The 13,199-nt window shown below is 41.6% G+C and overlaps 1 protein-coding gene across 4 annotated transcripts in view; it reads left to right on the top strand.

The window, feature by feature from the left end:
* fam126a (family with sequence similarity 126 member A) overlaps positions 1–13,199 on the top strand; it is a 31,000-nt gene that overhangs the window by 15,580 nt on the left and 2,221 nt on the right. For 3 of the 4 annotated variants that reach the window (XM_021324697.2, XM_012878903.3, XM_036145048.1), the window contains exons 3-10: positions 730–831; positions 1,067–1,246; positions 1,874–1,954; positions 2,054–2,169; positions 5,513–5,608; positions 6,284–6,400; positions 8,021–8,108; positions 9,901–10,063. In XM_021324697.2, coding sequence (XP_021180372.1) covers positions 730–831; positions 1,067–1,246; positions 1,874–1,954; positions 2,054–2,169; positions 5,513–5,608; positions 6,284–6,400; positions 8,021–8,108; positions 9,901–10,063 — 943 coding nt within the window. Of the gene's footprint in view, positions 1–729; positions 832–1,066; positions 1,247–1,873; positions 1,955–2,053; positions 2,170–5,512; positions 5,609–6,283; positions 6,401–8,020; positions 8,109–9,900; positions 10,064–10,911; positions 11,259–13,199 lie in introns of all 4 variants that reach the window. The other variant, XM_012878904.3, reaches the window with a different exon arrangement.

Below are 13,199 nucleotides of genomic sequence, written 5' to 3'. Positions count from 1 at the left end.
TATATATATATATATATATATATATATATATATATATATATATATATATATATATATATTTAATATGAATAGCATGTAAAATATTTCAGCACCTAATTTCCTAGTAGTTAATAGTGTTAGTACATCCACTGACTGTAGAATTACCTGTGAAACGTTTTCACACAGCCAGAAAACTGCTTGTTGTTGCAACCAAATCCTATGGGATTCTATGAGAGTCGGGAGTAGCAAGATGGCGGCCAGTGACGTCAGTTTTTCGGCAAAATCAGCACTCCAGTGTATTATATAGCTCAGTGTCTGACCCCACAGATGCACTTCTGGTAGGATGTTTAAAAACTCCCTTAAAAACACACTCCAGAACCTTATGAACGGCCTTCCCAGAAGAGTTGAAGCTATTTTAGCTGTAGAGGGTGGACCAACGTCATAATGAACCCTATGGATTAAAGTGGAATGTCACTGAAGTTCATATGCGAGTCAAGACAGGTCAGGGAATACTTTTGGCAATACAGAGCACTTCCTCTAGCTTTTTCTTCTGCATCCATTTGGTCTATAAAGGCAGACTTTCTTTGTAGCGACATCTGTCGTTTTAATGGGGAAATGCACTGAGCGCAGGCATTGAAGGCCGAGACACAACTGTGACGTTTTGCCGCCGCATTAAAGATGATTTAATTTCAAGGCGTCTGAATATGAATGTATGCAGGGGTAAATGTCCGTGCTGTTTTATTATTTCAGACCCTCCCTGACAGTGCCATCTCCACCTACGCGGCCTCGCTTAAAGACAAAGGCTCTCTGATACCTGCTCTCTACAAGGTCATACGGGAAAACTACAGCGACGTATGTGCACACTGTTTCTTTTTTTTTATTTTTTTTCATCTGAACCCTTCTGTCACGGCACGAACTTTTCGAACAGATTTGCAAAGTAAAAACCAAATTTCTGCCGCTTTTAAAATGCAAACATTAAAAGTTTTCTCTTCATTCCAAAGTCATAAAAGCTTGCATAAACATAGACTTGCGGTGATTGTGTGTATGTTGTTGTTGTTTTTTGGTAATATTTTCCATCCTCCCTCAGCTGCTGGAGCCAGTTTGTCACCAGTTGTTTGAGTTTTACCGGAGCGGCGTGCCGCAGCTGCAGCGTTTCACACTACAGTTCCTGCCAGAGCTCCTGTGGAGCCTGCTGTCTGTCAGCGCTGCCAGAGACCCCCACACATCCGGCTGTATTGAGGCTCTGCTGCTGGGCATTTACAACCTGGTAGGAGAAAGAAGAACCCCCCCTTAAAGAGGAGCTGCTCTTGTTAATATTGATAAACTGTTGCCAGTGTGATCAGAGCAAATAAACCATGTCAAAAGTGTTTAAAGTTAGTTTTCCCCCCCTCTTATTTCTATGTTATTATACTGGAAGTAAGGGTGATAAATGGAAGAACTGAAACTCAATTACTTTACACCTCATAAACACCTTTAATCGTCTCAGGGAGATGCCAGCACTTTGAATTATTAAAGCAGTGTTCCATTTTCATTGGCTTTGGCTCTAAATGCTCTATCAGCAAAGTGCAGCATCTCCTCATTTCCTCTCTGAATACCAGAATAGGTCAGCTGTCACTCAGTCAGCACGCTGACTAGCTCCTAATAATCTGTTTGACATTCACAGGCACACGGGGGGACGCTAAAACCCTCGGGGTCGTGCGTGCGCGTGTGTTCACACTCCAACAGGGCGTGTGTGTGTGTGGGGGGGATAGGACCCCAAAGCCTGCGTGCAAACACCCATATTTAACAAACGGGTGGACCTAAAAGGGATCAAAAGTTTTATGTTAGCGGGGGGGAAAAAAATGCTTGTTGCTTTTTTTTCACGCACATAACTATTTTTCTTTCTCTTTCACAGGAAATAGTTGATAAAGATGGACAAAGCAAGATTTTATCTTTCACCATCCCTTCCCTTTCCAAACCCACGGTGTATCACGAGGTAATGCCCGACACTCATAATATTTAAATAACGACTAATAACGACTAATTTAAATATCCTCGCAGTTAGTAAATCCCACCCCTTCGTTTCGCTTTCCAGCCATCCGCCATCGGCTCCATGGCTCTCACAGAAGGCGCGTTAGCAGACCACGGGCTGCGGAGGGTGGTGTACAGTGGGCCTCACCTCCAGAGAGAAAACTTTACTGCACAAAACAGGTAGGAGTATTCTTACATTTATCGCCCACTGGGCAGATTCTGAGCTGTGGGTAGTTTTAAACGTAGCTTTCCTGGGGAAGGACGACGGCTGTTCTGAATGGTAGCAAACGTCATAGTGGCACCGACAAAAGATGCTGAAAGGTCTGACAAAGAGCGTGAACGTTATTTATGTAGCGTTGTCACTTGTGCGTTTCTGCCTGAACGTTGGACTCGCTGACATATTGTTGAAGGCATATTGCGTTGTGGTGGTGGTGGTGGTGGTGCGCTGAGCTGCTGCCACAACACATTATTTTATTCATGATGCACTCGACATGCTGATTGCCCATGGCGTCTGTCTTTGCTTCGCTTATCTGAAGTTGTTTTGTTGCTTCGAGGGTTTCCTAAATTAAGACAACTTTAAACGAACTCTATCTGTCATGTTTGCCTGAGGGGAAACATGACAGGTTTTATCAGTATTATTTTTTTTTTTCTCTATTCCGGTCCAGTTGGGCCGTATTTAATCTCTTGCTTTAAATTAATTTAATTTGACAAAACTTGTTGGCTTGGAGATATTTGGTGTACTTTTCTTTTTTTTTCAAAATTTCAGATTTGCAAATTTTTTAGCAGTGCCGTGCAATATTTCTCATACCAGATAAAAATCAGAAAGTGCAAAGTTTGCAGTCCTGAGGTTCTGTGGTGACGGATGTCAATGCATCACATGCTAGAGCTGACGTGTCTGCCTGTGATGTCACGTTGTAGAGGGTGGGGGGGGTCCCGGTTTCACTAATGTTTGAGGTGTGCCGTTATCGCTAACGGGCCCCATAGCACGCATTCTCAACCACGCCCAATGGTCTCAGATCCGCCGTGGTAAAAGTTACCCCCAACTCAATAATTAGCTTCGTTTTCGCTGTGTCTTTATCGGTGGTTCGATGGTCTTCTGGTTTAAGCAGAAGACAAGCAGGTAAGAAAAGCTATTTTATTGGCATCTTCTCGTGGAACCACGCTGTACGGTTCCTTGTATTTGACGTGTCCCAATATAATAACTCTCAGTTTAACCCAACCTGCACAATGAGGTCAGAATCAAGTTTACTGCCAAGTAGGTATGCACTTACAAGGAATTTTAACACATATATATATATATATATATATATATATATATATATATATATATATATATATATATATATATATATATATATATATATATTAGGGCTGGGCAACGATTAAAATATTTAATCGCGATTAATCGCATTGTATTTACAAACTCCAAGAATGAATTCAAAAGTAGTGTGAAGAGCACTTTTATTTTAATGTTCTGCTGCCATATGAACAAAAGTGTTGTAACATTTGTAGCACTTATCAGTAACACATATTTAGTGTAAAGCTCAACTTAAACATGTAAAACAAAAAATAGCAATAATAATAAATTAAAGCTTATTGCCACTGACAGGGAATTATTTATGGGGAAAAAATCTACCAAAAACAGGCAATTTCTCAGGTAACAGCAGGGAGCAGCATTACCATTTTATGTTTAATACCAAAGTTTAACTTGGCAGTGGTTACAACTAACTTGTTTCTGTCATATTCGATGCTGGAAGAACTTTAAACTGAAATGCTTGCTAACTCGATATGCTTGCGTTGCTTGCGTTTATTTGACGTTGACACGCGGTTTTTTGTTGTTGTGCATATAATGAATGGCAGGGAAAAACAGGCAAAAACACATGGATACTTTGAAACGAGAAGCGACTTCACCAACGGCGTCTAAGCAGACCCCCCGCTCCGCTCCGCTCCGCACAAAACTTGTTCCGGCCGTCAACTCACCGCCTCGCCTAAGCGGGAAACACTGCCTTCCGCATGTCGGCTTTGTTTTTTTCCGGCCAGCACCTTTCTTCTTCTTTGAATCCGAGGTTTGGCTGACAGCGAGGTTATTGGCGCATTATCGCCACCTACTGTTCTGATTCAAACCCCTACACCGCAGCAACAGACCTTCACAAAATAAAAGCATGTGAGCAACATGCGTTAATGCGCGTTAAAGAAAATATCGCCGTTAATAGTCTAATGAGTTAACGCGAAATTAACGCGTTAACTTGCCCAGCCCTTATATATATATATATATATATATATATATATATATATATATATATATATATATATATATATATATATATATATATATATATATATATATATATATATATATAAATAAATAAATAAATAAATTACAGAATCTAGAGCTATATACACAGTAGACTGTGCGATCACAAATTAACATCAAGTAGATTCAGTGACTCTTATTGGTCGAGTCAGACTTTTCCATGCCTGCATCTCAATGTGTTGAAAGACAGATGTTTGTTTGTTTTTTCTGCACCCCTACAGTAGGCCTAAAGTAACTCTGGAGGAGCTGCAGAGATGCATTGACTCTTTGGGCTGTTATTAGCACTGCCCTTACAAGTCTGACCTTGATGTAATACTGCAAGATGAAACTCACTTAGAGAAGCAAATAGTTGTAGGAAGTCCTGAGTGCAATTTGCCTCGAGCTATAGAGTGGCCACAGCAAATGTATGGAAGGATGTGCTCTAGGCAGATGAGATGAAACTTAAACATTTTGGTCCATATGAAAAATGCTGCATGTGGCAGAGAACCCAACGCTGCTGCACATCACCCTAAAAGATCGGCATCCTCACAGTGAGACATGGTGGGGGCAGCATGATGCTGTGAGGATGCTTTTTAACCGAGGAGAGACAGGGAAGCTGGTCAGTATTAATAAGGGAGCTGAACACGGTGTATTCCTAAAAGAACTCCCGTCAGAGACGGCAATAAACCTGAGACCGGGTTGACCTACTTGCAGGACAATGACCAGCCAGAGCTACAATGGAACGGATCAGAGCATAGTCATGTGTTAGAATGACACAAAGTCCACACCTAAATCTAATTTAAAATCTTTGGCACGGCCAGAAAGGAGCTTGTCAGATGATATCCATCCAGTGCGACTGACCTTCTACCATCACTTTAATCTCTACATGTGCAAAGCTGGTCCAGGTTCAGTTGCAGGAAACAGCGGTTTGATAACTTGTTGCCACAGCAAAGCTGAATACTTTTTCACCTCCAGAAACGATTAATTTCACCCCTCCATGCGCTGAATTGTGTCGACCCATTCAATCCCAACAGACTGCAGTAAGGTGTGTGTGTGGTTGCACGGTGACAAAGCGCAAAAGAAGCTTCAGGGACATGAGCGCTGTTTAGTTGATTAGCAAAACCAGGGGAAGTGTGGTTGAGAAAGTCTGCAGTGATGTGTTTTAATATTTGGGTGAGTCATCTGGCGCCGCTCTAGAATGTAATGCGCTGTTTGTTTTCTGTTAATGAGATTTGAGGTGCTGACCTTCCTGCTGCTGTGCTACAACGCAGCCCTCAGCTACATGACCCCCACCTCCCTGCAGTCTCTCTGCCAGCTCAGTTCCAGGTAAGAGCCAGACACACACACACACACACACACGCACCGAAGCTCTTTGTGCAACGCGCCGTTCGCTTGCTTCACTTAACAAATGACGCAAACACAAGCCACTTAGAATCTTAGTTTTAATTTTGTAGTTTTAGTCGGTGTCAACAGCGCCCGCCCATGCTGGTTTTGCAAGCGGTTGCCGATCTGATCCTCTTAAAGCCTTTGCTGCCAGCGAGATCCAAGATACTGTTTGGCTTCAAGCTGCCATGTGCACACATCCAGGCTCAGTGATTTATTTTTTTTGGTCCTCTGCCAACTGCAGCTGAGCACCCGTCTGATGAGGAGTCATCAGCTTGGATTTCCGCTCCGCAGTTTGCTATTTGATAGTTGAGCACATTAGCCCTTTGGCTTGCTAAGGATGAGCCTCACCTGAGTTTTGGTTACAATTTGTCTGATAGCCATATGCAAATAATCAACTATTCACAGTCGAATTTGAATAACAGGTGCTGCTCATGCTTGATATTGTGTTTTGTAAATGTTTATCTTCAGCAGAATTAGTTTCACATTAGCTCACCGGAGGGATCGAGCTTGTCATAAAGTACCTGTAATAAAGCGGCCCCTGTGGAGTCTTTGTTTTGCTTCCCCCGTGCCGCACGCTGCTCCGTTGTGTTTGTAATAATTGCTTTTCCGCTCCAGGGTGAGCATATGTGGTTACCCGCGGCAACAGATGAGACGCTATAAAGGCATCAGCACTCGACTCACTGTCACGTCAGAGTTCTTGGTCCAGCTCATAACGGGGATCCACTATGCCTTGTGAGTATTGAACTCGATCGCACACTTGGATCAAAAGTCTCTGTGTTAGGTTTCAGGGTTTCAGTTCATTCTTATTCCCCACAGATTGCTCAGTGTTGCACAAACATAATAAGTTATCCCACGTTTGGTATTTCATGATTGTTGATGGATTTTGCTTCAATGGAACAAGACTAATTTATGAAAGTACCCTTGTTGTTGTGCAGTTCTCTAGGCTTTCTGAAGGTCTTTATTTAGTCTTATTCTGTTTGATCTTTAGTTTTTACCTGACATCTGCACTCAGAGCAGCATATTTTTTGTTGCATTTTTTAAGCCACCTGATATAACCGTATGACAAGTTTTAATAAGAAAATGCTTGTTTGATAGCCATATTATTGTTTATTTGTCCCCTAAAATAATAAAGTGTCTTCTATAAAGCCAAAATAAGTAATAACTTCAGACATTGGCGCAGAGACAGTATGTTCCCATATGTCCCCACTATTTTTTGTGATTATTTGTTGTTCCATCTGAACTTTTAATCGTATTACCAAATACTTCTGTGAGAATCTTTTAATGCTGTCCTGCTCTGTATTGCTTCAAAATGCAGTATTTTCTTTTCCACTTGATGCTGTCTGGCAACATGTTTCCTGAAAGGTCTTTATTAAATAGATTTATGCGAGAGGTTGAAAAATTAAGAAGATTCATGCTAAATCTCGTTGGGTTTCATTTCAGACAGCTGAGTCCAAACCTAAACCTCTATTTATGTTGGTATTATACTTCCGTTGTTTTGTTTCACACCTACAGCAGATTGCAAAACAGTTGAAAAAAAAGGGACTTTCAGGCCTCTGTAATGTGGTCAGACATTATTGTTTGCTGTCTGATGATATTGTCGTGTTATTTGTAACTTGGTACGATAGTTTACATCTCTTAGAGGTAAACTTGGGCAGATGACGTCCAGTTTGTCAGGAAATTAATAAGTAAAATCATACAATTTTAATTTATAAACATCAAAGGCAGATCCTAGATGGATAATGTCTTTTTGGTTTTATCATCACAATTTGTTTGTACCAACAATTTTTAAGTTTATCGAAAAATTTGTTTTAAGCTGCTTTTGTTTTTTTGGGTCAGTAAGAATGTAATCATTCAGATGTCTGGTTTTTTTTTCTAGCACTAGAAAACTCTCTGGTCTATGTCCTAATTCACTTTTAGAATTTGTTCTTTTAGTTCTTGATTATGTTGGGGGGGGGGGGGTGGAAGCCTTAACTTGCTAATAAGAGACCTGACCGAGTGTCTTGGCTGTCAAAATAAATACTACCTTTATGAAAGTCATAACTGATGACATTGAGGGCGATTTTATATATATATTTATTTATTTTGCTGACGTTTTTAATTGGAAAATGTTAGCTGTGTAAAACGTTGTTTAAGATGGCAATTTTAACCTGTACATCTATTACATACTCTTACTCTGCCTGACCCGATCAGGGTAAAATCAGTTTCTACATCTGTACCACAGTTCACTTCTGGCACGGACTTGTTGTTAAAGGCCACATTTATATAATGTTGATGGGGGAAAACGGCTTCATTTGTATCCTGCTTCCTGTCATTTGTAAACACGTGTTTTTCTGTTTTTCTGCGTTTGAACAGGTCTAATGGTGAAGTTGACCTGGGATCCAAAGCACTGGACGACGTCCTGTATCGAGCCCAGCTGGAGTTGTTTCCTGAGGCTCTGTTGGTGGGTGCATCATATTACTCCGTTACCAACACTTTGTCCTTTCCTCTGCACTCGTTTTCAGAAATGTGTGAGAGCGAGAGAGAGAGACTGTGAGATTTAGACGCACGTGCTGGCCTTAGTCTTGGTGCGGCATTGTATGCTGCAGCCTGTTGGTCTCCGTGTGTCAGCGACTGTGAGCACAGTGTAATCCCACCAGATTATTTACATGCTTTCCCTTCCGCTCAGTTAAGCTGTAATCCTTGAGGCCCAGGGAGTTGAGGATTGAATCTAGTAAGCTCACAATATTACTACACAAGTCAAGGTGCACAACTCCGGCACAATCAAAACACAACATTTGGATGCACATTTATAGAAAGAGGGTTTACAGGAAAATAAAGGTCTGAAATGTGTAGCCTTTGGTATTTTTTACCTCATGACGTCTGCATTTGAGACTGATGTCCAGTTTTGTACAGTGATTTGTTGAATTTGGGACATACTAGGTGGCCCTCAAGCTTAGCATAAAACTAATGACGTGTTCTTCATGAGTCCAATTTGCTGCGCACAAAAGACATGTTGTTCTGATCCTAATGCTCGCTACCCCATGATACGCTCTCAGTTGTTACATTATCCGTTTGCAATTGCCTCATAAGAAATGTTAAGTAGGAGCAGATTTTTATTCCGCAAGGAGGAGGTTGTGACACCCAAAATTCAGTTTTTCCTTTTATTCGGCTAATGTTGCTAGTAGAAAATCAGGTATTTAATTTTATCCTTTTTGTTTCACATATTGGAAAGAGGTTGGATATTCTTTATTCACTTCTATGAAAAAAAACAAAAAACTCTATTGCTTGGCTCATTTGCAAAAAAATCAATTTAACATTCTTGCTGAGTGAAAATTATAAGCCAGCGGGAGTTGTCTGCTCCGTTTATTGATGAATGCGTTAAATCAGGTTTGCATCGTAATCAGTTCTTGCTTTCAACAACACATTTTTTTGCCTGCAAAAAACAAAACCATTGTAGCCTGAAATCTGATGCATTCTTCTGTCGAGTACCTTACTACAGTGTTTATACGCTCTTGAGAATTTTGAATTTTTTTTTTTCATGTTACAACCTCAGTCTTTAATTTTTTATTTTTTTTATTGTAAATTTGAAAAAATATATTATAGACCAAAACATCGCCCCTACAGCATGATACCGCTATGTTTTATTGTGGTATAGGTTTTTTTTGGGTTGATGTGTAGTGTTTCCTTCACTGATAACTTGAATGAAGCCAAAAAAAAAACAACACGTTTTGTTTTGGTCAGAATCCCTTCTTCCTTATTAGATCAGTCATTAACGGGACTCCTTATGGTACAGCTGGATCTGCACTGGGGTTAAATTACACACTTGAGTCTATGTACACATGGAGTGACTTGCAAAGGCATCAGGTTTGCTTTATTTTATTTAAAGGCATAGGAGAAATTGGGATAAAAACAAAACGTATGTTCCACTCTCCAGATTTTTCTTTGTAAAAAGTTCCCACCTCCCCCCCGGGTTTAATTATGTGCCAGTTTGTGTTGGTCGATGACAATCATAATAAAATGAATTGAGGTCTGTTTTAATATGGAAATTGTGTGTAATGTGTATAAAGGCAATGAACCGTTCTGCATTGGCAATCATTGATTTCGGGTTTGCAGCGAAAAGGAAACCGTATTAACTCCTAGAACGCAAACAGAAGGCGGACTTATTGCAAACTGTCCCGGGTTTACGTCAATTTCTGTAATCTTCTGAAATTTTATGTTTGAACATGTAGTTTTTGTTTTTTTTTAATCTGCAGGTGGGAAATGCCATCAAGTCTTCACTACACAGCGCAGCACTGAAAAGCAATAATAAAGAGGGCGCTCGGAGTATCCAAGTGGAAATTACGCCCACCGCCTCCAGGATCTCCCGTAACGCTGTCACCTCCCTCTCTATAAGAGGGCACCGGTGGAAGAGACACGGTGAGATGCACACGCACACAGGGGGGGAAAGAAGAAAGCTGGCATGAAAAAGGAAAACTAAAGAACATGACACAACAGAAAAGATCTGGACGTTCTTTTTTTCCCCTCGGCATTTTGTAAGAAAATGCCTTTTCTGAGCCATTCCACTAAAGGAGAGAGGAAAACATCATGATTCATTCACTCATTTCATCGACGGCCACCATCTTCACTAAATGTTATCATTTCACTTTTACAATCGTAGGTCATCTCTCAGCTTGACGAATGCAATGATCCACTCTATTTATTTTTGCTCAGTTCAGGAAAGTGGAAACCGTGCGTTTGTCGTTTAATTGGAAATGTTTCAGCACCGTGTTATTCATCAAGCGTAAACGAGTTCAGCGTAGATTTGGGAGAGATTGTCTCTCTCCCCAGAACGCCGGTCCATCAGGTAAATTACAGCCTTCTGCTGGTTTAATGAGGCGGGTTTGATCTTGTGCCCACAGCCCAACATAAAAGCAGCTTACGTATACCTAAAGCTTTTCGTCGTGAGCAGACGAGGAAGGAATATGAATTACTGTGTGGGAATTCTGCCCCGGTCCTCGTCATCTCTGTGTAGCATGTGCTGTATGTTCTGCTTTGATGAGTAACTTTTTTTTTATTTATGATTTCTGTCGGTACATTTATTGCCTCTGTTTTTTTTTTGTGTTTCTGTGGTTGCGTGTGTCTGTGCACGCGACCGTTTTTTGTTGTTGTTCCGTTTGTCTCTTATATCTCCGTGCATGAAATGCATCTTTCCGTCTTTGTGTTTTTTGTGCCTGCGGTTCGTGTCCGTGTCGTCCCACCCACCCCTCCACGCTCCCCGTCACCAGAGACCCAGGAGGTGAGTGTAGACGGCGACCCCGCGCTGGTGGGCGTGGCCGTCCCCGAGATCAGTGTGACCGGCGCGGGCGGCGAGCGAATGGCCAACGGAGACTCCCTGCGGCCGCGCGCCGCCGACGGACGCGCCTACCTCGACGGCGACGCGATGGCCGCCTCCTCCGAGGTCAGCACGGACCCCCGAAGTCACGACTCCGGAGGGCGGAGTCAGGAGGTCAGGAGGCAGAAGTCTGTGAGGCGAATGGTGGAGAATGAGGGCTCTGGGTCGGCCTCCGCAGGGAGGAGCCAGTACTGACACCCAGCCTTCCCTCTCCCCTGCCACACTCCAGGGGTAACCTAGGTAACCATGTGTGGGGGGCGTGGTCTGAAAAAAGCTGCATGATGACTTTCCCCTTCACCTTTCGCGCTGGGCTCCACCACCCTCTCTTCGCCTAAAGCCTCTCATCTGTCAATCAGTATCAATTGTCATTTCATTCATTCACTCTCTCCTGTGTGGTTTAAGCTTCATTATTAAGACCAGCTTCTAAGACTCCCCCATTAATCCAATTAATTATTTAATCTTACTAAATAACTTCATTTTATTTTTATTTTAGTTTATTTTTATGTATTTTCAGATCATACTTAAGTAAATGTTGTTTTTATTGGAGATAGACAGTTAAAGTATTAATGCAAATAAACTTGTTTTACATTATGTCACGTCACAACCACAATCAGTGTATTTTACTTACATTTTATCTGATAAACAAACACAAAGTCGCATGTAATTACTAAGTTTGAGGGGAAACGATGAATTGCTCCAAAATCTTTTTAAAAATAAAAATATAGCATGCATTTGTGTTCAGCCCTCTCTACTTTAACACCACTTACTCCAGTCCAGAAGTCACCTGCCTGATAAAAAGCTTCTAACGGTTCTGTGAAGGCGTCAGAGGAGCACGCAAGAGGCTAATGGTTACTCTGGAGGAGCTTCACAGAGCCACAGCTCGGGTGGGAGAACCTGTTGACTGCATAACTGTTAATTGCGCATGCACAAAGCGGGCCATTATGGAAGAAGGCCTTAAGAACACCCGTTTGCATTTTGACACCATGTAGGGGAAGGAGATCTGGTCAGATGAGACCAAAATTCAACTTTTCAGCCTACATGCAAAACGCCGAGTGGCAGAACATAACACTGCACACGAGCCTAAAAGCAGCAACCTCTGTGCGAAACACGGCGGTGGCGGCATCATGGTTTGGGCAGGAATGAAGAGCCTGGTCATGTTTAATGCATGACATTGTCGTTTGCGTCTGAGTGATGCACTGCTTTGTGGTTGTGAGGCAACAAAGTGTGAAACCATTGAATGCTTTTTATCAGACACTGTAAGGTAGGTTCATCAACAGATATGTTCTGCTTGCTGCATCTTATTAGTAAAATGATGCTAATCCTGATCAGGAAGGAACCAGGAAGCCTTGATAATCTATTAAAAAAAACTTTTCATCGTAGCTACAGAGAACTGTAGTGTTGTTTTTTTTTTATTTTTACTAGAGCAAAAGTACTCGGGAGGTCGATACACCTCAACACATTAATCCTGGGTTGCAACTGGAAACGGACTATTTGCTTCTGTCTGGTAGCTAGGAGCTGAGGGAAGATAAGCAGGTCTTGAACTTAAATTTGTCCTTAAGAAAATAACGCAGCGCCTGCTTTAGGCAGGCCAAATCTGGAGGACTTAAACAGGACCTTCCTATCCGTCTCATTTACCACTGGTGTTGTGTTGTCCCGATAGCGTAGCTCTGATCTGACTCGGCTGGTGGACCTTCACACGGGTCTGGTTTTCTGTTTTTAGAGACGGCAGGAAATAGTGTGGCAGTATGTGTGAGTATTTGAGTTTCCTGTAAGTAAGGAACCAACACCTTATTTTTTTACAAATTTGTTTTGCTTTTCATCTACTTTCCCTTTGTGATCTTTTTTTTTCCAAGGCTTTTGCTTTTAGATGCTATTCCCGCTTTCCTTTTTGGGGAAAAAAAACACACACACTCCTTTAAAACTTGATTTCTAGCTGCTTATCTCTGCTCCTTATCCTAATGTGTGCAACTTAAATTCTTTGGCTTGGTGGCAACATGTTCTCTTTAAGATGACTTTACAGTGTAAAGGCGCCACCTGCTGGATGGTGGTTAACCTCATCTGACATCCAGCCAATTATGTCATAAAAAAGACCAGTGTGTTCATTTAAAAGCATTTATTCTTAATGAAATCTGAATTGGATCGAATGAGCTGGATATCAGACGAGGTTGCTTATCCGTTTTT

Source organism: Fundulus heteroclitus, chromosome 13 (assembly GCF_011125445.2).
Source record: "Fundulus heteroclitus isolate FHET01 chromosome 13, MU-UCD_Fhet_4.1, whole genome shotgun sequence".
NCBI classification, from domain to species: domain Eukaryota; kingdom Metazoa; phylum Chordata; class Actinopteri; order Cyprinodontiformes; family Fundulidae; genus Fundulus; species Fundulus heteroclitus.
Note: the sequence above shows the minus strand (reverse complement) of the source record. Positions and strands in the feature narration are given on the sequence as shown.